Below are 25,612 nucleotides of genomic sequence, written 5' to 3'. Positions count from 1 at the left end.
ATCTAAAATTCACACTTTGTAGCCTAAATATCAACCATATAAACCACTTACTAAAGCAAAAGAAAATGTACGACTCATATAAAGAAGTTTCATGCAGAGATACAGAAAAAGCTAATTGGAAAGGTCAAATTTATTGTGATTTCTTATAATATCCGTCTTTTAATATGGCTTATTGTAGTCATACGAGTTTATTTACTTAATAGTAGTATAATTCCCTGGGACAGGACTGCCTGGTAGCTTAAAAACATCATCTTATACAAAATAAGAAAATGTTCCAGTAGAAGTTAAAGGTTTGGATTGCATTCTCAAACAGGAAGTTATATTATTCAGAACTTTTTTAAGGCGCTGGAGGACACTGATAAACATCCATCCATTCATTCATTTTCCTTCACTTATCGGGTCACAGAAGCAACAGGTTCAGGAAGGAAACCATGCCTCTCCCCAGCGACAGCTCCTCCTGGGGGGTCCCGAGGCGTTCCCAGGCCAGAGGAGATATATATTCCCCTCCAGCGAGTTCTGGGTCTGCCTCAGTGCCTCCTCCCAGTTGGACGTGAATGTAAAACCTCTGAAAGGAGGCGACCAGGAGGCATCCTAACAAGAACCGAGAGGCACAGCATAGTGCTCCTGGAAAACCTGCTTCTCCCTTTGATTTGAACTGAGCGGGACCAATTCTGAGCACCAAGAACCACCAGTAAAAGGGAAATAAAAGGTCCACAAATGTAAAGAATCTTTTACTGTTATCCAGGTAAAATGTGTGTTTCCCATTCACACAAACAGTCATGCAACACTGCAACACTGATAGTAATATCAGTGTTGCATGGAGCTCCAGGGACGCTGGTGCATGACCATCTGTCCTCGTATCTCTTTAAAAGGTGCACACTCACTCACAGCAGGGACACCGTCAGCCTGCAATAATCCCCATTATAAAAATCCACGTTTAAACATATGCAATGTGACATAAACTGACCCAAAACACTGAGTCATAGTTCCGTTTCGCCTCATGATATTTTTGTGTGGTCATGTTGGTTTAGAAGAGCCAGTTTAGTTGCACCAAGGTGGAAAAAGTCAGGTGTGCATGTGCTAAAAGTCAAGCTCTGCTGTCTCAACGGTCCTTTACCTTGTTGGTGACTTTGCAGACACTACAGAAGGGTTTATCGGGCAGACGCTCCACCTGCTTCTCAGGTGGTTTCTCGGGCTTCCTCTCCACTTGTTTATCAGCCCATTTCTCTGGAATCTTATCGACTTGTTTCCTCTTGTGTCTGAAGACGGACAGACAGAAATGACCACAAAAGTGCATGATGGTGTTGTCGCTTGCTGGGATCGTTATCATGTCCCGGGGCTGAAGGATCTCCCTGAAAAGAGAGCAATGTGAGCAATAACTGACAGTGCAGGCTGATGAAGTGCTGAGCCACATGCGTTGCAGATTTAATTCTTAATAACAGACCACTCTGAGTTCTATGGGCTGAGTCTTTGTCTTATCTAAGTTTTTCCCCCCTTTGCCAAAGAGATCATGTGAGTAGAAGCTAAGATTGAAGCCATGTTCAGCCAGCTCGTTTCGTATCAGTACCCAGCCTTAGCAGGCACATGCATGTTGTTTCCTAATATAACAATAACATTTAGTAAAATATATCTAATATTAGCAATGCCCACTAGCTTTCCTTTATAATTTGTAGTTCAAGCTGTACCGACATCGAGGGTGTGGGACAGGAAGTCTTAGCCCTGTGTTTTGCCATCTGGATGCCTGCTTGCTACAACAAACATGTAGTGTTAGAAGCGCTTTGAGTGGTCAATTAGACTAGAAAAGCCCTATACAAGTACAGTCTATTTACAACTGAATCCACAGAGCCAGAATGCCATCAGTGACTAACTGCTAACCAGCTGCAAGGCGATAACATGCAGAGAAAAGTAAAAGCTCTGGTGTCTGTGTGACCGCCGTATAAAAAGAAGAAGCACCTGTTGCACTGGAAACAGGCTCGGTTCTTGCTGGCTGGAGGGAGGTGCCCCGTCAGACAGACTGTGGAGCAGAAAAGCTGCGTTGACCCTTTTCTCTGGAACGCCGTTTGACCTTTCAACAGAACCTGGAAAAAAATTAAATATACTAAATATATAAATATATTAAATATACCTACATATACATAGCCCTCCGTAATGTTCCCGCTCTGCTCCTCGGAGTAAAATTCTACAAACAATTCAGACGTTGTTTGATTTAATTTAAAGTCCTTTTCATACATTTCAGCTCCACCATGTAGGAATTACTCTGCACTTTTAACACACTCCCCCTCATTTCAGGTGTGTGTTTCACTGCTTCATCAGTGCTGGGATAAGAAACCTCGGCTTGCTTCTACAATCTGTCTGTAGTTGTTCAACAAGAGGAGAGAAGCTGTGCCAATGAATGTCAAGGAAGCTATTATGAGGCTGAGAAACAAGAATAAAACCACTGAAGACACGGGTCAAACTTTAGGATCTTCAAGAAGAAAGAATGAACAGGTGAGCTCTGTGATCACAAAGTGACTGGCAGGCCAAGGAAGAATCCTCAATAGCCTGTCCAACAGATCAGAACCAGTCTTCAGGAGGCAGGTGTGTCTTTGTCAGAAACTACTATCCACAGAAGACTTCATGAACAGAAATACGGAGGCTACACAGCAACATGCTAACCGCTAGTTAGCCGCAAAAACAGGATGGACAGATTACATTTTGCCAAAAAGTCCTTAAAGTAGCTGCAGAGTTCTGGAAAAATTAGTTCTGGACAGACCAGACCAAGATGAACCTGTGATGGCAAGAAGAAGGTGTGGAGTGTCCAAGATCCAAAGCATAGCAGCTCCTCTGTTAAACACGGTGGTGGGGGTGTTATGGTGTGGGCACACTGATCTTCACTGATGATGGAGCTGCACAATGAATTCTCAGCTGGATAGAAACATCTAATCTGTTTAAGTTCCAGTAAATGCCTCCAAACTGGTGCAACAAGGTAACGATCCCAAACATCCTGCTGAGGCAGCACCAGAGTTTCCCAGAGCTGAAACATGGAACATTCCTGAACGGCTGAGCCAGTCAGCTGATTCAAATCCAGCTTCGTGTGCCTTCTATATGCTGAAGAAGAAACTTAACTGGACAATCCCCCAGAACCAGCAGGAGCTGAAGGTGGCTGCAGTAGAGGCTTGGAGAGCATCACCAGATACTCTGCACCTGGTGATGTCATCAGTCACCGACTTCAAGCAGTCATTGTGTGCAAAGGATATGCAACAAAGTAGTAAATGTGGCTGCTTTAACGTAGCTACCGTTACTCTGTCCCAAACTTTATGAAGGCTGCTGCATGTCTGTAGTTTAACAGTAGATTAATTAGGTTTTACATTATCATTAAACTGTTACACAGTACCTTAGAGCAGCCACTGCAGCGGACACTACCAGGAACAGAGGGCTGCGGTGGGCGTGGCAGTACCGGTGTCAGGGTGGGGAGTGAAGCTGGGATTGGAGCTGGTGCTCTGATCGGGAGGGGGGCCATGGCCTGCAGGACAGCTCCTCTGCCAGGGATAAAAATGGCCGTCGGAGTCGGGGCTGGGACAGCTGGTGGCACTTGAGTGGATAAGAAACGACAAATGACCTCGACTGAGTTTGCATTTGATTATCAATTCTGTACATTTATATATAAAATGGAGTAATTTATGTCAGAAAAGGAAGAAAAATTCAAACTTTAAGAGGATTTCTGCTCTGGAAGTGCAAGTAGGTAAAAATTAAAAGATTATTCTGTGATGGTCTTCATGATTTTAGGCATCAAATTTCAATTTAGAAACAATTTTTGATTAAATAGAAACAATAATCGGCATGATATCTGTGCAAATCTTCTTTAATTTAACTTTTGCACACACGAACAAGCGGATCCTCCCCCGTGACACAATTAAACCAGTACACATGTCGAACTGGGCAAATAAATCAACTCACTGGGGGGAGATGTGAAGGTGTTCCCTCCTCCTACAGAGTAGACGGAGCTGATCCGGAGCTCTTCCTGCAACAATCAAACGTACAGAAACAAGATTTTGAGTCGAGAAGCTGCTTCTGCCTTCCCAGAAAAGTCTTTTATGGCCACATGGTCAACTTTGCGTGTCTTCTGATATATACTGGAACACAGTGTGGGCTGTCAGCAGGTTTTCTTTTGATATGAGTCAGTGTGAAAAATAATAAGCCGGTGTTTCCTCTCTTCATACCTACCTCCTGTTGCTCCAGCTCCTCTTTGATCTGCCTGATGGAGCTCTGAGGAAGCAAAGCAGCATCATAACCTTCATCAATCGGCTCGTCTTTGATATTGATGGTTGGAGACGTCCGGGGATTACTGTCCTCCACTGGAGCGGCCTCAGACGTCTGAAATAAAGAGTGTTCATAAACACCTGGAGAGGATTCATAAAGGCAGCTCACTTCCAGTCCATTTAGAGCCTCACCTCTTCCTGTTGGCTGTCTTCGGTCTCCTCTGTCTGGTTTAGGACACCATCATCTGATGATAAGACAAAGAGAAAGAAAAGTTCTTAACTCCACAGCTTGAACAGAGAGGGGGAAGAGGCTGGTGGAGACTCAGTCAATAAGACATCGAGTGATACAACACGTGTGATACGAGGGAAGTAAAGGAGCATAAAACAGCGCACATTTAAGCCTCCAACGGCTGTTTTCTACTCAAACGTACTGCTGCACATGCAACATACCTTTAGAAAGCGGAGGTTGTGATTTGATTGATGCAAACTCAGCTGGTACGATCAATCCCAACAAATATATACAAGCAACTCACCTGGGTATAAATACTTGTGGCCACAGGCTCCAATATCCAACTGTGCAACAAGGCTTTTAGTCCTAGTTTAGCAGGATACACTGGCTTTTAATTTACCCCCTTTTAATTTGATTTTATCTCATGTTTATGGTCTGATTATATCTATGTTGATATGACTTGTGCAGCACTTTTCTCGACTGAGCTCCTTTTAAATCTATACAATTAACTTTTACTTGATTTGTACCAAAAAATAAGTGCAAACAATTCATCTAAAGGCATTAATGAACACTTTGACTCCATAAAATTTGAAGTTTTTCTAAACCACACTTAATGTAAAATCCCAGACTTTTAATGCAGAACAATATGGTCTCTCTCTCAGCTTCTGCCTCCAGCATCAATCAAGAGGCTCTCAGGGCTTTTAGCTGCTGATGAATGGAGTCAAAGATGCACATTGTATCTAAGTAGTGAGGATGACTGACCACAGATGCTTAAAGAGGCTCTCCGCCCACAAACAAAGGGACAGCTCAGAGAAAACTGAGCAAAATCAAAGCAGAAACAGCTTTAAGTCTAGAGTTTGGTTTAAACTTCTCCAAACACCGAATCCTGCATTTTCCCATAATGTAACTAATTTTTTTCTGGCTCTTTCCTGGTATGTAGCTCTTTCTTTAAAAGACACACCCCTTTTTGTTAAAAAAAAACAAATATACATGTCATCTACAGGACCTACAGGACCTCTTTAGGTCCCTTTAGGTCTCAGACACTAAATTAATTGGTTTGTCCAGGTTGCATGAAGTGTTTTTACCTCTGCTGTTGTCTGGTGTGTTGTCCCGGGAGGAGTGGGAGGTGTTGGCAGACTCGCCGCTCCCCTCCCGGTCTTGCTCCTCCTCTTCCTCCTCTTCCTCTCCAGGCTTACGAGCGAACACATTGCCTTGGGATGCGCTGCTCTGCTGTCTAAGTTGGCTTCTTTTTGCATTGGCTTTACCCACATCAACATCCTCCAGAGAGCCCATCGGCAGGGCAAAGTGCCAGTCTTCATCCTCCTCCTCTGGTCCATACAGAGGAAGGCCATCCAGTGCATCATCAAACGCTGCACCCCCACTTCCTCCACCGCCTCCTTCTCTGGTTCCCATGTTAAATAAGGAGCGTTGTTTAGGGGATGAGGATGTAAGGCGAGGAAAGCTCGACTCCCCCACACCCTCATCCACCTTTTCCTCTGGTCTGCTGCAGTTACTATCTTCTTTTATGGGCTGGCTTTCCCCTTGTCCTGAAGTTTCATCGAGACCCTTTGCATCGTTCTGACCGCCACTCTTGGAAGAAGAGACGGAGCCCCTGGAGGAGTCTGCAAAGTCTCCCAGCCCCATCACTTCATCGAACACTCTGGACATGCGCTCCTCATGCTGTATAAAAGACAAAAAAACATGTTTCAAGTGACAAACGTGTCGCAGAGGATCCACTTTACATAAGCTGACAAACTTCAATGCTTCTAACTTTAAAAAATGGCATTTTCTACAAGTTTAGACAGAAAAACATTCCTCACATTGAAGCTTTTAACCTTTTTTAGAGATTAAAATGAAGCAAAAGTAGAACAAAACAACAGAAAGCAGAAAACCACTGAAAACCCTCTGATGCTCGAGGCAGTACCTGAACACCTGTGACTTTACGTCGGACCGCACTCATCCAAAAACTTTTAGAAATAAATGTCCCATTCAGAGCTGCGACATTTCTCTAAGCAAGAAGATACAGAAATAACAAGCCAATGATGCACCACTTCACAGCATATACACAAAGAAAAGAAGTACCAAGCTCTGAGAAGCTGGTCCATGATTAAATCCATCTGCATTTGAAAAGCACAAGCAGCCCTTCAACCTTTCAGCCAGATTTATTCATGTGGTGGTAACACCCACGTCTTTTCTGTGCATTTAGGCTGATATTAGGCTGATATCCTGACTGCACTGCTCATAACCTCAATATTACCTCCAATAGAGCACAGATATCAATAAAATAAATCAAGCTGCCTTTACATGGACAACTTTTGATTAAAATAAATAGTCAAATCAGATTAAAAAAGTCTCGTGTAAACACCTCAATCCGACCGATCCAATCCTGCTCAGTCAGAGTGAACCTAAGTTTCTGATAATCTGTTTTCACTCAGTTGGAATAAGTATATTCTTTCTGACTGCTCAAACCACGTGGGGTAAGAAGAAGAGATGGGTCTCCGAGGGGTAGAAACAAAACAGGTTTGCAACGGACACCTTTTTAAGGAGTTTTGCACCAGCTTTTCGTCCACAGCTTCGTGATCTGCTCATCGAAGGTGCCGGACGTAAGCTCAGCTCGGCTCCTACTTCCACTGAATTAACATAAATCTGAACCTTTCTTCTTCTTCTGTTGTAATGTCTGCATTACAAAAGCAAACACCTAAAAGAATCTCTTTAGCAACCACATAAACACTTCATTTAAATCTCTCACCAGAATGATTTCAAATTAGATAGAATCAATATTTATTGATAAAAACACAGCTACTGTTTTACCAAAGGCGGTGAAAGCTTCCCCTTCATTTTCCCCTCTTGTGCCATAAGAGAAGTGGCTATAAAAGTGGTAGAGCAGTTGTTTTTGACCGCTTAGCCCCTTCCAACAGGGCTGCAAAATACATCTTCTCAGCATCAGTGAGAGTCGTTACAGCCGTCAGATCACTGAACATGTGATGTTATTTAGGCTAAAAGAAGTAACAATGATTTTTTGCTGCCCGATACACAGTAAAAGACACCCACAGCACTTAAGTTATTCAGGCGCCTTCTGAAGTCCGATAAGGACTGAGAGTTTCTGAGAGATCTGACCGATTTAGCAAAAATGTACTCAGATTTAAGAGTTATTTTAAACTTTCTGTGCAAAGGAGAAGAGGTTCCTGCAGGTGAATGACATGGAAGCAACAAACGTGCACAAGGAAATTAGAGAGCAAAAGAAAACGTTGGTAAGGCTGGACTCGTTTCTGTCTTATATCAAGAAACCACCACAAGACTGAAAGAGGGATTTAACTGTTGCATCATGAGATCACCGCCCAGAGTAGAAGAATCTACAAAACGACCCCAAATAAATGTATTTCAGCCATTTGGTGAACAGTTCTGCCCTTACATGCATCCCCTCTCACAGGCAGCTGCTATGCTTTGGATCTTTAAACAGCTGGAGGATATAGCTTGTGCTTGTTAACATACCGTATTTTCCGGACTATAAATCGTATTTATCTCACAAAATCCAAGACCAAGAACAGACATTTAATCTGGAAAGGCAAGTTATTCAACTAATATGATCCGGTGACACGTTGTGTTCAGTTACCTGCTCTTCATGGAACTCACGGAAACTGTCGACCTCGGCTTGGAAGTCTGCTGGAAGTTTCTGACACACCGTTGTCCGTGCTCTGATAGAGAGGTGGTTGCGTTGCATGAAGCGGTAACACCAAGAGGGCCCGCCTGCAAAGTCATTTATATTCATCTCCTTGGCAAGTGCCAGGGCGTGGAGACGTAACTGCACCGTTGACAGGCCTCTCCCAGCAGTATGTTGTTCAAGCACCCACCTGTGGACTCGTTCCTCCAGCTCTGGCCATCTCGCTTTCAGCCCGCGATTAGCTTTCTTCGTTTTCTTCATTGCAGCAAGATTAACTTCTGCTTTTCGCCAGTCCCTCACAAGTTTCTCACAAACTCCAAACTTTCTTTCTGCTGCTCGATTACCGTTTTCGGCTGCATATTTTACTACCTGCAGTTTGTAATCTGCAGAATAGGATTTTCTTTTTGACGGCATTTTGTTTGTGTTCAGTCTTTCTCAGTCGTCTTCAAGTTAATGTTTCAGTGGCACAGGAGCAGCATGCAGTTGTCACAAGCCTAGAGTGTCCTCTCGTGGCTGTAGATAGCAATGTTTACTCCTTGGTTCATGTCAGTCAGTATAAATTAACATTTAAAAACGCACTGACTATAAGTCGCAGGACCAGCCAAACTATGAAAGCCAAACCTAAGTGCGACTTATAGTCCGGAAAATACGGTACTCGTCTATGTACTAAGAGCCTAAGGAGCAAACTAGGAAACTCTGACTGTACAAACTTTCTATTTGCAGGATGTAAACAATAACAAAGGCAACAACAGAGGAAATTATGTTAAGACCAGGGCAGAAACAGCGACAGCATCATAGTGGAAATAGTACGCAAGTGATGTAACCTACGATGATATGTGAGCCTTGACTTCTGTCCACATTTACTGCCCCTCTGGTCACCTGCATATTGCAAATTGAGAACACAGTGTTGATTTCTAAGAACATATCTGTGTAACGGATGCTCAAAACAGGTTCAGGATTCACGAGGCAGACATCTTTAGCTCAAGAACACTTGATTTAAAACAAGTAATAATAACAACTGTGTTCATATAGCACCTTTTACAGGTAGAAGAAGCTGTGAGCCAAACAGTTACAAGTTAACGATAAGACAAGAAACAAATAACAGGGAATAAAAAGTACAACATTCATGGGAATAAAAGTTTAAAATATCAAAAACAGTCAAAATAAATAGAGGACAAGGCACATTAATGTCAGTCTATGAAACTATGCAATTTAAAACAAGTCACTGATTCTTCTCACAGTAACCCGGTCCAAACTTAAGCTTATTCTCTGAGTCTGTCTGTGTGTTTGCTTTTTAAAATCACAAATCATCCTCATTTAACTTTGCCACTTTGGTAATTGCTTTTATATAATCAGTTTATGGTCATTTTATTATGGATATATAGGTCAAATGCCCTTAAGTTCTCTGTGGCATCTCCAGCAGAGGATGCACATGTGTTATTCATCACATTAGTGTTAAGCATAATCTCCAAAAGTGGCAATCAAGACACTTCTTTGTTAAGGCGTGCTCATATTTTCTTAAATGAGCTCCTGCTTAATTTAACAGAAAATATTTATGACGTTTGGCAAATGCTTTTGTGTTTTGTAATTCGCCCAAATACCAGTTTATATAATGTTTTACGATCCTTTAGAAGCTCTTTAGAGATTTACTAAAAGATTAATTGCCAAAACACATCTGGGTCTTTGTTTTCAACGTCTTGCTTTGGTTTTTAATGGCTTCAGGCCTCGTGCTGTTCAAGCAAATGTGATGTAAAGGCGTCCTACCAAACTCAATGAAAAAATACTGCCAAATATTGTTTTTTGGCGTATTTTTAAACATATAAAGTATACACACACCGGAAACTGTTCTCAATGAGAGGACAGCAGTTGCTGCGCCTATACGGCAATAAATACATCACGGTGAAAACAAATCATTTCAACAAAATAAGCTTTTTTTTTACAGTTCACAGCAGCCCTTGGCGATGCCATGGCTTTGTTGGATCAACACTTAACTGCAATATAGGGGTATAATGCTGGGTGAATAAAGACTATTGACGCCGAAGTAAAGGGATATTGTGAACAATGTGTGCGTATTCAGTATCCATTAGCGAGGCTGCTTAATTAAACTAGGTGTTGCTGCGTGCATCAGTACTGAATAGCATGCAGCAAGCTAGCTAGCTAATGTTAGCTTAAAGGAGCACTTCTCGATCGAAAGCTGGCTGACAATATCTGAATACCATAATATTTAACTGGTTCAGCGAACACGTCTAAGTTGCGTCTGACTGCTGCTGTGATTACGGCATTAACGTTTATTTCTTACCTTTAAACGTTTAAGTCTAAATTCCTCCGAGTCCGCCATGTTTTAATTACACTGCAGACGCCGCGCTTCCAAACGCCCACCTCCTCGGAGGGTTATGGGTCGTAAAAACCCCCAGCTGGAGCAACAACCTGAGGACAGCTATCCAGTGTCAAACGGTGCCAAATTAATATAACATGTCATCCTCTTTTTCTTATTTTGTTCTTGTTTCTTTTACTTTATAGCAACATTTTAAAAGTTAGACGAAGAAAAGTACTTTATTGGGGGAGATGCGGTTAAGCGTTACCGTAAATATTCGAGTAGGTTCTACATCGGATATTGTAGGTTTGTAAAATTATTTTCATAAAGTTACCCGTTTCGGTGATTCTTGTGTTAGCTGAGTCAAACTGACACCTTTATTAATTCCACACAGACAGACATCAATTGACTTCACACCTCAATTTATTCATTCAATCATCAGGAAAAAAAATCGCGTTCATATTTGGGTGAGTACGGTAATAAAGCTTAATAATCATAGACATTATAAAGTATATATATTATATGTCTATGTTAATAACAATAGAACTTGTGTTGCATTCAATGTAAAGTGGAAGTCGGAAACTTGACTTACATTATTTTCGACTGTTTACGATGCACAAAGTAGGCAGGCATGGTTACCTCCGGGTTTCATTTAGTGTTTAAATATCAATGACAAACATGTTGACAATTTTTTTTAACTGAAAACGGGAAATAAGATTAATCAAAGGCGTGTTTACTGTTTTATCAAACCAATACTGACTGAAATTGCGTTTAATGTGTTAGCTTCCCCTTTGGGCAATAACAAATTTCACAAAAGTTGCGTTTGAGAAACTTTAACTGCTTTACTGACAAGGAAACAGGATCTCTTGAGGTGTTTTTAAAATATTTTTATTTTTCCTTGTTGCACTTAAGAATTCCGAGTTCCAGGTTGACCTCGAATGCAACTAAAACATCAAGGTAGTTTGTGTGCACTTGTTTCATATGCCTGTGCCTGGCCATCAGTCGGTTTGGTAATATTCCCAGTAGATTACTTATATTTTTTTATTTTTAAATTTTCTCCTTGCTGTTGCCATCTAACGAGACTAATTTATATGAGAACACAGCGTCGCTGATGTATTAGAGCTCCTGTCCACAAGGGGGCGGTACTTACAGTTTATATCTCTACCACTCTACCGTAAAATATAGTATATGTACTCAACATCACACGTATATAGGTATATAAAAGCACACATTCAGTGATTATTCAACGAATGTTTCCAAATAAATCAGCTTCGTTTTTTGAATTTCCTTTTGCCACCTTTTTTCTCCCATTTTATCTGTTTTTTCAATTCATTTTCGTAATTGGACGTTGTGTTCGGAAAATCTACTGCGCATTTATTATCTGACTTTCGGTAGCAGGCGGGTCTGTTATTAAAGAAATAGATAAACTAGATCAAACATGGGGCGGATTTTCTCATTGACAAGTCTGTCTGTCTTTGTGTTTTTCTATGTCCGACGGCCCGAACTTCTCACTGGGGGTCAAACGGCATCAGCGTCCCCAGGAAGCAGATTAGTGGAGGAGTTCAGTCAATATTTGTTGTTGTTCCGTGAATTGTTCCATCCTCCTCGCTGTCAGGTAGTCTGCTGGGAGGATCAGCGAAGATTTCCAGGCGTAGGCTGAAGCCTCTTCACCGGCGGATGTATGGCAATGACGGCAATGAGAGCGGTGGCAGCGGGGGGCCCGGCGTCTTTGTCCCGCTTTCGGGGAGCGCTGGTGGCGGCTGTGTTGGGAGACTGCGTCGGTGGAGAGTTTGAGGGAGCTGAGGAGGTTCCCATGGAGAGCGTCCTGCAGCACCTGAACAGCCTGGACGACGAAACTAAAGGAAACGGTTAGTGATTGGACGTGATGTCACGGAGCAGATTTTTTTTTCCTGATCTGCGCATCTCACCTGTGCAGAACTGTCCTGCAGGCTTGGGAAGGATTCGTCAACCTGTTATCTTTAAGATACGTGTTGGTCAAATTGATTTATAAAGTACGTTTAAAAGCAACTGCCTTCGGACCGAAGTGCTAACCAATTAAAAAATAAATAAATGAAATAAAGAAAAAATCACTTTAAAGACAAAAACTAGCGCAAAAAAATAATCAAACGAACGAATAAGATCAATGGAGTAGAGAAAAATAACGAAAAACTGAAAGATTTTGGGGCCTCGTCTCCTTTAAAACAACAACTAAAAGCAACTGATCAGTAGATGTATGGTTGTAAGAGGTCAGAAAGATACAAAGTGCCTGAAAAGTTCAAAACCGTGAAGTCAATCCTAAAACATAAGGAAAGTCAAGGCCTTAAGCCATTATAATAGTCCTGCTGGGCAGTGATAAACGCCTGAAAAAGCCTTTTAAAATCATTAAATGATAAGAAAAAAGGCCACAACTGACTTTAGCCACAACACAACCAAAATGATAAATCAGTACAGCTGACCGTAAAGGAGGGGATTACAGAGTTCGTTAAGAACAGATGGTGTAATCCTGGACATGTCACTGAAAAGGAGCGTCTCCGCACCCCAGATGTTGAGCTACTGACTGAGAGAGTTCACCTGTGCTACCTGCTGACGCTGCGTGTGACGTCATCAGCTAAGTTGTTGCCATGCTACAAAACAACACCCCAACCAAGTGATGGCGACCTCTGAAGATTTCTACACGTTAATCAGCTGATACATATTTTATTTTGTCACCTTTCTGTAACAACAGCATTACTTTAATAATAATTAATACAGCAGCCATATATTTTTCCTTCAGGGATTAATGGAGCGTTATTGAAGTGAATTCATTTGAATTGAATGCTTAAGGCAGCATCGGAGCTCTTCTTTTTAGTATTTAGAGAATTCAAACAGCTCTTATAAATGACGTTGGAAAGGTTTGTGTCCCAGGGACACGAAGGGGGCTGGAGCCCATCCCAGCTGTCATTAGGCCAGAGGCAGGGCACAGTTACTGAGTGATGAGTTACAAGAATGAATCATTTGAGTCACGTAAACATGTCTGTGTTGCGTTAGAAAGTCTGCTGCCGCTCTTTCACGGTCAAAATTTGAATATTTGTGATTAAAGGAATGTTTTGAAATGTATTCTGAACGTGCCTTTGTTTGTTCAAGGTATCCTTGAATACAGCGATGACACAGCAATGGCGCGCTGTGTGGTCCAGTCTCTGCTCACCCGGGCTGGATTCGATGAGCAGGACATGGCTCGCAGGTAGACGCACAGCCGACAGCTCCTCAGCTCCTCTGGAGGGTTTAGGTCTAACTTCAGAAACTTTGTGTCACCCCTGAAGGTTTGCGAAGGAGTACGGTGCCTCCCCAGGTCGTGGTTATGGAGCTGGAGTGATCCAGGTGTTGAAAAAGCTCGCCTCCCCTCATTTAAGTGACGTTTACCAGCCGGCAAGAGATCAGTTTAATGGTCGGGGCTCCTTTGGGAACGGAGGGGCCATGAGGGCGGCCCCCTTTGCGTTGGCTTTCCTTAATTTAGCCGATGTTAAAAGGGTGAGTGGTGCATATTTACTTAAAACATCACAAAAACCCTTGTGTTTATAAAGATTATCAACCTATAAACTGCTCATTTACCTTCACGTCAAAGTGCTTCCTTCTCTCTTCCTCTGCAGTTTGCCCGTCTTGGTGCCATGCTGACACACTCCTGCTCTCTGGGTTATAATGGAGCAGTGCTGCAGGCCATGGCCGTCCATCTGTCCCTGCAGGGGGCGCTAGACCTGCCTCAGCAGTTCATAAGCAGGCTCATCACAGAGATGGAAGATGTGGAAGGAGATGAGGCAACACGCAACGACGCCAGAGTGTGAGTTCTGGATGAGTAAAGCTTTGTTTTTATCGGGAAAGATGAGAAATCAATTTTATTTCAAGGTTTACAATTTATTTTCCAGACTGAAAGAAGCTGAGAAGCCGTTCTGTGAGCGTCTCCACAGAGTTAGAGACCTGATGGACAGGAGTAAGGTCAGCATAGAGGAAGTCATCTCTGAGCTTGGTCAGTATCGTGTGAATGAGGCTTTTCATCATCCCTCCATCCTTTTCAGTCCATTCGTCTTTTAAACTTGAAATGAAAACAGATTTTAAAAGACAGATCCACGTCAGCGACTATTCATCTTTAAATTCAAAGCCTCTTTTTCGATAGACAATTATTAGCCCGAACCAGACGAGGTCAAATCTGTTTAAACAGGACAAAATCAGATGTATTTAGTCTGAAAATGAAGGACAAGCTCTGCTTTGTCTGGTTTCAAGGCTGGCAGCAGCTGCTACATGTGCTCCTGCCTGTGAAACTCAGAGGGACACATGGGCTTCAACACATTTCCTAAATAATAATAAACACGAAGGCAAAGTCAGTCATTTACAGTTAAAACAGAGGGTTAGGCCTCTCAAATATTTTCTATTTTATGTTTCTAGTTCATTCAGAGGCTGAGAATTGAAATGTTTTAGTGACCAGTTTTACATTTTAGAGAAAACCCTCCAGATGTTTACACACACATGCACAGGGTCACACACTCATAGAGACAGATGCAATACACTGGAGTGGGCAGCCATTCACAGCGCCCAGGGGTATGGTGCCTTGCTCAAGGGCACCTCAGGGAGGTGAACTGCCACCCCTCCGTTCACCAATCTTTTGAGCGGTGAGAGCGGGGACCGAACCACCAACCCTCAGGTTATTTGACGACCCCCTCTCACCACTGAGCCACCGCCTGCCCGTGAGGAGGTGACCTGTGTGAAATAAACACTAATCTAATTAAAATAAGTTGATTAATGAGGGCTGCATTCCACTTCTGCACACATGGTAGTTTTGGAATTTGATCAAAAGCAGAACTTCCTCTAAATGGAACGCAGCCCCCATTCATCCTGTCTGGAGTCGATGGATTTTCGATATATTGTGCAGATGTACGTATTTCAGTCCTACGAGATTCCAAGTTAGTTTTGCTTTCCTCTTTTCTTTTTTCTCCCAGGTAACGGCATCGCAGCGCTCCACTCAGTCCCCACCGCCATCTTCTGCGTCCTCCACTGCCTGCAGCCCCAGGAATGCCTTCCAGAGAAATATGGAGGCCTGGAGAGGACAATAGCATACAGCTTGGCCCTGGGTGGTGACACAGATACCATAGCCTGCATGGCCGGGGCCATCGCAGGGGCCCACTACGGCATCGAGGCCGTTCCTCAGTCCTGGATGAGGTGCTGTGAGGGCGCAGAGGACGCCAACGTGAACGCTGAGCGCCTCCACATGTTGTACCACCAGTCGTCACAGGGGGGCAGGAGTGAGACAGCGAGGCAGCGCTGTGAGGAAAGGTCTGAAAAGGAGTCGAACGGTACGGAGAAGAAAACTGGAGCTGAGTGACGCCCCGGCTGGGTTTTCACCCAAAACAATTAAAGGACTTTGATATTTCCTGCTGTTTCCAGCTGTTTGGATCCAGCTGGTGTTAAGACTTGTAAGCTTAAAGTAGAAAAGTTGTTTCAGAACTGTCCAGATGTTGTTTTTAAGGTCAAAGAGTAAATAATAAAGACATCAGACAAACTTCTAAGAACTCAACTCAAACAGAAATCTGCTCCCTGTTCTTGTCTTTTATGTGCTGAAACAATCTTTTACCTTGAGGAAAGTTGAACCATAAATTGTCTCGTTTTATCCTTTTGATGGTGATTAAACTTTTTTTTTAACTGACACGTTTGTGAATTTGTTTTGAATTAAAAACCCAAAAATGAAAAGTTGAACTGCCTGAAGCACCGTGAGCTGCTGTTATAAAAATCAAGCATATCCTCCTCAAATTCAAACAAGATAAATATAAACTCTGATGAACAACAAGGCAACAACAAAAGTTAAGTCCAGACTCTGATCCAAGAGCTTATAGAAGCAGCTTCAGCAGCAGTGAGTTGCAGTAATGGTTTCTTGTGGGACTTTATCAGTCTCTCTCATGGTTGTGGAGGAATCTTGGCCACTCTTCTCTCCAGCGTTGCTTCAGCTCATTGAGGTTTGCAGCATTGGTTTCTGCACAGCTCTCTTAAGGTCCCACCACAGCATCTCAGTCAGGCTGAGGTCTGGACTCTGACTGGACCATTGCAACACCTTGATTCTTTTCTTTTTCACACATTCTGCTGTAGATCTGCTGCTGTGTTTGGGATCTTTGTCCTGTTGATGAGCCAGTTTCAGCCCAGCTTTAGCTGTGGGACAGATGGCCTCACATTTGACTCTAGAATACTTTGGTATCCAGAGGAGTTCATGGTGGACTCAATGACTGCAAGGTGCCCAGGTCCTGTGGCTGCAGAACCAGCCCAGATCATCAGCCCTCCACCACCGTGCTTGACAGCTGGTATGAGGTGTTTGTGCTGATATGCTGTGTTTGGTTTCCTCCAAACGTGCTGCTGTGCATTATGACCAAACATCTCCACTTTGCTCTGGTCTGTCCAAAGGACATTGTTCCAGAAGTCTTGTGCTTTGTTCAGATGCAGCTTTGCAGACCTAAGCTGTGCTGCCATGTTCTTTTTAGAGAGAAGAGGCTTTCTCCTGCAGCCCTTCCAAACAAGCCATCCTTGTTCAGTAGTTTTAAATTCTTTAGACACTACTTTTGACTACTTTTTTTAGACTGTGCCCTGACATTCTCTTATACAATTATTGTCAACTAATTAAGAGGGAATACCACAGTTTAGTCCCACTGAACTTTAATCTCTGATCAAATTATGACAGAAAACAGAAAATTAGAGTTGAAATACACACCTGATGCCTGGATAGAATAAATCCAACCATTCAAGTGCTACATCTAACAGTTGTTATGTTGAAAAATGGCTGCCATCTGGGCGGTTCCAGTGCTTGTATCTCAAAGTGAAAGATTATTCACTTAAACTGCAATACTTTGACCAACATGGTGAAGCAATTATACATCTCTGTGTCCAAGCTTCCAAAAAATTGGAAACTTCAATGAACCACAGTTGCTAATACATCTGTTCTACCTTTTAAAATAACTGCTACAGTGATTAATTTAGTTGTTCTAGTTTAAACAGTTCAAAGGACACATTCTCAATGTACTCAATATTAACTCAATATTGTACTTTATATCATTCAAACAGTTCATTAACTGCGGTTTCCTGTAAAAGAAGGATGTTCAGTCATGTCTCCACTAGTGACTTCAGCTAAGTTCTCACAGGATTATTCTATTGAAATAACATGAAAAACACAGCCAGAAATAAGATGTTGTAAACAGTTCTTCACACAATAGAGGGTTCAAATTCACAATAAAATATTTTTTTAAAGAATTTGATCAAAAATCTAAGTGCATCTGTGCAAAAAGAGACAAAATATCCGATAATTATAATAAAAAGAAACCCCTGTCCTTCTAAACAAGGCAGTTTAATGTTAACCTTGTAAATGTTAAACATCACAGGTTTTTCTCTGCCGGGGCGACCTCTAAGAACAGCTGCAGGAACGTAGTCAGCTTGGTCAACAGTCCCGGGCAGAGCTTGTAGTGGATGAACGGTACGTAGATTACAGCTCCGCTCAAGATGAATAAAGCCACATAGAGGTATTCAATCTGAGGATCATCTATGATGGGGGCCAGCACAAGGAAGATCGCCACAATGAGGACCAGTATGGGGAGGATAATGGGAACCTGTGGACACAGGAAACACAAGCATGACAACAATCTCTTGTGGAAAGTTCAAAGAATTGGAAAAATAGTACGTAACACTGACGCTGTACGGCCTGGGGAGCTCCGGCTTCTTGATTTTGAGGTAGAGGAGCCCAGACAGAGTGATGGCGTAGAAAAACCAGGCTGTGAAACTGATAACAGCAATGAAGAGGAACGTCAGACAAACGCTGAAGGATTTATCTAAGAAAAACCTCAGAAAAAGCTGTCACCTGAAGAAGTTGACGATACTCTGAAAGTCTCCTGGGATCAGCACCACCAAAGAGACGGCTGTGGTGAAGATCAGCGCCGGAGATGGAGTCAGCCGGCGGACGTGAGCCATGGACAGAATATCTGGCTGCAGAACGAACACGAGTCCGGGTGAAACTCTGCGACAGCTTTATTCTAAACAGCTGCTCGTGTTTTGATGCGAAGGAGAAACCGTTACCATGTGGCCTTCCCTGGCAGCGACAAAGCACACTCGCCCCCCGCTGAAGAACGTCCCGTTTAAGGAACCAAAAGCAGACAAGGCGGCAGCCACTGACATGATCCACCCCCAGCTGCCGAACATCTTATTTCTGCAGGAAAGTTTAAATGCAGTTTAGTATATTATGCTGTTATCTCTTCCACACAGAGAAGGTCAGAGGCATCAGAGCAAGAAAAGTGGCATTTTCAGTCATTTATTCAACATTTCTTTAAAGAAAAAGTAATATCTTTGACCTCTTTCAGAAAAAAAACTTCTCAAACTTCACATCAGGAAACTCCAAAAAGGCTACGGACCCAGGAAGCTAACTCTGGACTGATCCAAACACCAAAATAAGTCAGTAGCTCAGAAACATATCTGGTGTTGCTTCAAACCATAAATACTCTTTTTAAGAGTCTTAAAAACTGAAGAATGGGGTTATGTCTGGAAAACCCTTCACAAAACATCCAAATCAGTGAAGAACACAATGATAAATGATCATTTTTAACCCCCATTCGACAGCACAATATGGGTTTAATGGGATAATTCAGGATCAGGGTACTTTCTATCGTGTGCAGCACAGTAAAAACATTTTGGGAAAATGTCAGACAGTCTTTGGCTGAAATTGTTGGTTCTAAACTTCACTGTGATCCGCCTTTTTCCTTTTGAACTGTAATGTTGAAGGAGCTTTGTCCAAAGTCGACAAATGAATTCTAATAACTGGATGCATGACGGCTGAGAGGCTGATCGGACCAAACTGGAAGGATGTGGCTGCTGACGTTGAAGAGCAGCGTCCCATCCATCTTCCTTTATAAAGAGGACCAACAGTTGTGGAAAACTATCATCCAAGACAGCTTGGATATCTGGCTCCAGATATGCATATTTAAAGCTGCACATGAAGACTTTTATCCTCCTAAAACTATTTACTGTGTGTTGTGTTCATGTAATTTCTTTTTCTCCACTGTGCATAGACACATGTGCTGCTGTAAAAGTACACAACAGGTGTGTTCTTACCCCCAGGTAACAGCCACAGCATTGGAGGACACGAGCTCTTTCGGCGTCATTACGGTCAAATAGCTCACGTTCACCAGCAGATACAAGCCGGTCACCAGAAAGATGGCAATGAGCAGCGCTCTGGGAAGATTCACCTGTGAAAGGACAAAACAAAACAGAACCCCCCCATTCAGGAAGAGCAGTAAGCTGTGAAGAACTCTGAACTGTTCCACAAAAATACTCAAATATGGCTTTAATGCAGTTTCTGAAACAAAGACAGTCACCTGCTGAACAGCTACTACCTTCTTATCCGTATTTATGACATAAATGTTAGACAACAGTTTGGAGGACTTTTATTTGAGGAACTGGAGTTGTTAAACAGTTAAATCTCCTTAAACTCTCCATGAAACCAGTGTTTTTATACAACCTGCCTTCTGTACATCACCTGCACACGCGTGTTGATTAAAAAAAAGGTGTTATAAACTGTATTTTAAGTTGTTTTAAAGTGTTGAAGAATGACCCCGCGTCCAACTGTGGATGTCAGTCCTCCAGCTTATCTCAGATGAAACAAGGAAATATGAGGAGACAAAATGCTTTTGTGGAGACTTAAAAACTAACTTTTATCATCAGGATTTCCCCGACTCTGTTGATTAATTGTCCTCCTCTGCTCCGGCATGTTTCATTAGACAATATTTCTCTTTATTTTCTTCACGGTTTTTACTTTATTGGTCGATTTTACAGCCCAGTCTCACAGTAAATCAAGTGATTGTGTTTTTTTTTTCTTTTGGACAAATGGAAACTACAATAATTACATAGAGCAACACAGTGTCACCACATATTGTCAAAAAGCATGAAACTATAGCATCAAAGTCCACACGTGAAGGTTGGAGAGGTTGGGAGATGGAGTAGCAAACATGGTTGTAAAAGAGCTACACTCGAGTCCCATCTCAGGCACTGCATGGTGTTTTAAGGTGAATTAAATTAATTGCTCCTTTTTGGATTAATTTGCTGCTTCTGTTTAACATTTTAGAGACTTCTTGGTTGAAGTTTTGTATTTAACAGGTTAGGTCAACTTTGGGTATTAAGAATGATATCGTTAAGGTAAAGAAAACATTGTGGACTGCGTTAAAACTGCGTTAAAACAGGGAGTCGTAACATATCTGTTGCATCTTTCTTTTGTTTTAGTTGAATTGGGATCATTTAGATTTGAGTTTGGTTTGATTGAGGCACGCAGAAAACAAATTGTGAAGGCTTCCTTTCCCTGATTTTGCTGTTGCAATATGTTTTCTAGCTACATCTTCACATGTCAGGATGACTAATCTCATTGATAGGAAACACATCTTATCATGTCAGGATAAAGATTACAGTCATAAAAAACAAGATAATTTCTTCTTATCAACTGACACTTTGCCATTCGACACTTTCATAAGTATGTTTATTTAAGTTCTGTTTAAAAAAGCAGTTTTAACAGTACAGACACTATTTTCATCCTTATTTGGGGGGAGACGTTTACATTTGTCCTGCACCTCACCTGGAAGATGATTGGAGATATTTTACTTTTAAAAAAGCAAAGTTAAGACCCACAGTCTCACCTCTGGCCTCTTAAGCTCCTCAGTTACATGATTTAAGTTGTACCAGCCAGCATGAGACCAGAGTCCTTGATAGAAACCCATTCCTGAGCATTTACAGAGTAGTGAGTCCCTTTAAATGAGTTCTCAACATTCAAGTTTTCCACAATAATAGCGCTGCTCTGTGTGATCTCCACTATCCCACCTATTATAAAGACTGCTTTAACTTTGGCCACCAAGAAGATAACTTGGACTCTGACAGCAATGCGGACATTAAAGACGTTGACTGTAACAACGACTGTACCGTGCCAACTGCAGCGCATTTAACAACCAGCTGAGGAGGCTGACAGCCAGAGAAAAGGTGCCATGGTGTACTCCGCAATGCTTATTGCCTTTGCAGCGATGCTAAAAGGTTTCACAACCAGGATAAAAGTGACTGCTGCAGAGAAAGCAGGGCACGAGCCATAGATTCTCAGTATGTAGATTAAATCCCCACCACATTCAGGGATGATGGTCTCCAGCTCGGAGAGAGCCCAGATCACCAGGCTCGCTCCGGGGCTTCCCACGTACGCCACAACAAACTGAGGGGACATGAATATACTGGACCCAATCAATCCAATTTCCCGCCTCATTTTCCAAAGAGATCAATAAGTATTCCGACTCTTAACCACTTAAGCTGTGCATATCAGAGGTGACAGGTTAAACAATAACCGGACAGAGGGCAGCGTATCGCGTGACTTAAAAAAACATCTGTACCTGTAAATGTTTTCACTTCCAGCTGTTGATGATAAACTCATTACGTAAGCCTTTATCTAGTTATGGTCATTGCATCTGACAGCTCTGGCACACCAACCTCAGCCTTTCCACTGAGAAAAGAGTGAACACAAAGTTTCCCCGTTGATGGTACAGATTCACACTCTTTCATGCGGTTTTATAAAGTATATTAGCGCATTTTGACAATCTTACTTCTGGACGTTTCAGCTCCTCGGTTAAATAATTCAAAGTGTTCCAGCCATCATAGGACCACAGGCCCTGATAGAAAGCAATGCCGATGGAGCTGACACCGACATTCGTTGCCTCAAAGGAGTCCTCAAAGTCCTCCGCGTTGCCTCGGAAAAACGTCACGACTCCTCCCACAATGATGACCGCCAGTGCCAGCATCTTGATCACCATGGAAACCACCTGGATGCCAGTGGCCAAGCGGACACTCAGACAGTTGACGATGGCCAGCAGCAAGATTCCTCCTGCAGCCACACACTTTAAAACCAGCTGTGGGGGGGCGCAGCCGCTGTAGAAGGGGGCCACGACGTATTCAGCGAAGCTCAGGGCGATTCCCGTGGCGCTGGCGGGCCTCATGACAATAACGAAGCTGAAGACAAACATGAAGGCCACGACTTTCCCCACAGTGCGACGCATGTAGATGTACTCCCCGCCAGACTCTGGTATGACAGTGCCCAGCTCAGCATAGCAGAGCCCCCCCAGCAAGGCTATCAGCCCACAACAGGCCCATATAATGAGGCTGGCCCCAGGGCTGCCGATGGCAAGCAGGACATACTGGGGGGAAATGAAGATCCCAGATCCCATCATGGTCCCAGCAATGAATGACACGGCTCCCATTAGCCCCACTTCCCTCTTCAGACTGAGTCTCGCCTCCATTGTCGGATCCTGTTGCTTCATCAGAGGAGCTGCAGAGCACTGGCCTCAGATCAACTGGGTAATAACAAACTCAACAACAGGAGGTGAAATCGCCCTTAAACAGACAATAAATCAAGGAGTGGCATGGCTGATTGACTTATACCGTCGCTGAATCGAGCTCTATTCTTTTAACTGTTAACTCTTTCTACATCATACTAAAATGTTGTGCTCGTTCCTATTTTCTTTTCGGAGAATCAGAGCTCCAAATAACGTGTAAAACACGGCGACTTGTTCTAAAACAGTGACACGTTTTAAAACCTACTCTTTAAAATATTAACAGAGCAAGGACACTTTATTCTGCATGAGCCCCTTTTTACTGCTCATCTAAACTAAAGGTTGACTGCTATCTACTGACTGCAGCTTGTATCTGCTTAAAGTCTTAACCCGTCCTTCATTTATTTATATACTGCCAGGAAACATTTATTTACATTTATCAAATATAAATTTAATTAATAATTATAAATGTAAATAGAGTATTTAAGAAAACAGAGTTTGTACAGTTCTAAATAGCTTTAAAGTGAATATCTGGTCTGAGCTCCTTTATCCTCCAACACAGCCTGAACCCTCTGAGACAAGCTTTCTGTCATTTCTTTAAGGAGTCTTCAGGAATAGTTCTCCAGGCTTCTTGAAGGACATCCCAAAGCTCTTCTTTGGATGTCGGCTGCCTTTTGTTCCGTTCTCTGTCAGATGATCCCACACTGCTTCAATAATGTTGAGGTCCGGGCTCTGGGGAGGATTCATCCCTCCATAAGACCTGTTGCCACTGATTTTCAGTCCACTTCTTGTGTCATTTGGCATAGCTCAGCCTTTTCTCCCTGTTTCCCTTCCTTAAGAATGGCTTCTTGACAGCCACCCTTCCATGGAGACCATTTCTGATGAGGCTTGGGTCAACAGTAGATGGATCAGCTGAAGGTCCAGATGCATCTCTCAGGTCCTGTCAGGTCACAGCTGGATTTTTTCCTCTTTCTTAAGGACATCACTTTCAGATCCTGTTCATCTGCTGTAGATAGTTTTTTAGGCCTGACACTTCTTCTTTTGTCCTCCACTTGTCCAGTTTCCTCAAATGTTTTAAGGACACACTGCACACCATGCTGAGATACGCCAAGTTTTCAGCTAATAGCTCTTTGGGAATCACCTTGTTGCTGCAGAAATCCTATTTTCTGTCTGTCAAACTGTTATCTTTGCTGTTTTTAATTGAAGCAACTAAAGAAATGATGTGTCTCTGTGAGGGTGGCTCAATAGTTTTGTACAGTGCTGTCTGATGTATACAGAAGCATGAGAAGCAGAAGTCTCTTTTTTATGATGCGGGTCAGGTCAACACTGAACTGCTCAATCATTCCTTTAGTGCAATAACAAGTAAACCCTCTTACTCACCTCTGGACGTTTCAGCTCCTCAGTAACATAATTCAGGTTGTTCCAGCCATCATATGACCACAGTCCCTGGTAGAAAGCAATGCCAATTGGATTGATGCCCACATGTGTGTTCTCAAAGGAGTCTTCAAAGCTTCCCGTGTGCCCTCTGATCAGCATCACCACCCCTCCTATTATGATGACCGCCAGGGCCGCAACTTTGGCCACCATGAAAAACACTTGCACTGACATTGCAAAGCGAACATTCATGCAGTTTACAATAGCGAGAGCCAAGATAGCAGTTGCAGCCACGCATTTCACCAGCACCACCGGAGGCGCGCACCCCGAATAAAAAGGAGCCACAACATACTGAGCAAAACTCAGCGCGATACCAGCAACTCCAGCAGGTCTCACAAAAAACACGGAGCTGAAGACTAACATGAAGGCGACGACTGGACCGGAAGTTCTGAGGATGTAGATGTACTCGCCCCCAGATTCTTTTATACAGGTGCCCAGCTCAGCGTAGCAGAAAGATATCATTATCACCAGTAAACCACAGCTGGCCCACACCACCAAGCTGGCTCCAGGGCTGCCGATGGAGTAGAGCACCGTCTGCGGGGACATAAAGATCCCAGATCCAATCATCGTCCCCGCAATGAGGGACACGGCTCCCATCAGCCCCACATCACGTTTCAAGCTGAGCTTCTGCGCTTTTCCGTCCATCATCGGAAAAGTTACAGACCGTCTGCTGTCCGATAGAGTGGAGAAAACACTGTAATTGTGTGGCCAAAGTCACTGTTGCATCAACACACGAAGTTAATAATTATGTGGGTGGTTCATTTTACACACATGCCTGTTTTGCTTAACAGATTATGTGTTTTTAAGTAAGTGAAGTCAGTTGTGTTTTTTTGTTTAGCTCTGCGTCTTTCTCTTGGTTCAGGCAGTGATGCATTACAGCTGAGTGACAGCCAGTTGTCAATATGCTACAAAACTAGCTTTAAAGTCATCCTTTGGTTTAAAATTCTTGAAATAGTTCACCAGAAAAGTCAAGAAATATGGAAGCCCACTGCTGCCAATATCATAAAAAAGTTCCCGTAAGTCACTGTTATGACCATCTCATAATAGTAAATATCTAAAGTAATTTGGTTGCATTTTTAAATGTAAATCTGATTAGTTATGTCTGAAAATAATGATAAAGAGATACCATCAGAAAATAATTACTTAGGCAGGTAAAAGTGGCTCAAATCCGATTTTTTTCAACACAGATGCAGGCCACTTTCACACGTGGACGGTCATGTCGCGTTTCATCCGACTTTTACGTCATTGAAGTGAGACAGACGTCACTATTCTGCGCCGGAGAATGCATGGCGGACACCCGGATCTGGTTAACGGACTTAATTAAAGCCCTCATAATTGTGTCAACAACTTTAGAATTAATACACACCCGCTGACATGTGTAGCATCTATATTTACTTC

At 42.7% G+C, this 25,612-nt stretch overlaps 3 protein-coding genes across 8 annotated transcripts in view; 1 reads left to right on the top strand and 2 right to left on the bottom strand.

Moving 5' to 3' along the window:
• LOC140269718 (zinc finger MYM-type protein 4-like) overlaps positions 1-10,522 on the bottom strand; it is a 28,700-nt gene extending 18,178 nt beyond the window's left edge. Inside the window, exons 1-9 of one of the 5 annotated variants that reach the window (XM_072364684.1) lie at positions 10,428-10,522; positions 8,957-9,007; positions 5,553-6,147; positions 4,431-4,483; positions 4,204-4,353; positions 3,937-4,000; positions 3,374-3,570; positions 1,954-2,078; positions 1,118-1,352 (exon numbers count right to left, since the gene is read on the bottom strand). In XM_072364684.1, the coding sequence (XP_072220785.1) occupies positions 1,118-1,352; positions 1,954-2,078; positions 3,374-3,570; positions 3,937-4,000; positions 4,204-4,353; positions 4,431-4,483; positions 5,553-6,147; positions 8,957-9,007; positions 10,428-10,466 (1,509 nt within the window). In that variant the 5' untranslated portion in view covers positions 10,467-10,522. Of the gene's footprint in view, positions 1-1,117; positions 1,353-1,953; positions 2,079-3,373; positions 3,571-3,936; positions 4,001-4,203; positions 4,354-4,430; positions 4,484-5,552; positions 6,148-8,080; positions 8,870-8,956; positions 9,008-10,427 lie in introns of those variants that run through there. The other 4 variants (XM_072364685.1, XM_072364682.1, XM_072364681.1 and 1 more) reach the window with 4 other exon arrangements.
• A 1,394-nt stretch (positions 10,523-11,916) lies between these two features.
• adprs (ADP-ribosylserine hydrolase) lies at positions 11,917-16,089 on the top strand. The gene is made up of 6 exons (XM_072365665.1): positions 11,917-12,310; positions 13,566-13,662; positions 13,742-13,949; positions 14,069-14,256; positions 14,342-14,442; positions 15,410-16,089. Exons 1-6 carry the CDS (start codon positions 12,124-12,126, stop codon positions 15,790-15,792), a joined length of 1,164 nt encoding a protein of 387 aa, XP_072221766.1. The 5' UTR covers positions 11,917-12,123; the 3' UTR covers positions 15,793-16,089.
• A 1,396-nt stretch (positions 16,090-17,485) lies between these two features.
• LOC140270248 (b(0,+)-type amino acid transporter 1) lies at positions 17,486-24,901 on the bottom strand. Of its 2 annotated transcripts, none has more exons than XM_072365364.1 (6): positions 24,161-24,901; positions 19,545-19,678; positions 18,516-18,645; positions 18,301-18,425; positions 18,135-18,222; positions 17,486-18,052 (listed from the first exon to the last, which is right to left on the bottom strand). In XM_072365364.1, the coding sequence occupies exons 1-6, from the start codon at positions 24,860-24,862 to the stop codon at positions 17,822-17,824; spliced, it is 1,410 nt and encodes a 469-aa protein (XP_072221465.1). In that variant the 5' UTR covers positions 24,863-24,901; the 3' UTR covers positions 17,486-17,821. The 2 variants fall into 2 exon arrangements, with proteins under 2 accessions (XP_072221465.1, XP_072221466.1); XM_072365365.1 differs by lacking the exon at positions 24,161-24,901 and adding an exon at positions 22,058-22,878.
• Positions 24,902-25,612: the final 711 nt, after the last annotated feature.

This window comes from Leuresthes tenuis, unplaced genomic scaffold, assembly GCF_036924035.1.
Source record: "Leuresthes tenuis unplaced genomic scaffold, fLeuTen1.0.hap1 SCAF_15, whole genome shotgun sequence".
NCBI lineage: Eukaryota > Metazoa > Chordata > Actinopteri > Atheriniformes > Atherinopsidae > Leuresthes > Leuresthes tenuis.
Note: the sequence above shows the minus strand (reverse complement) of the source record. Positions and strands in the feature narration are given on the sequence as shown.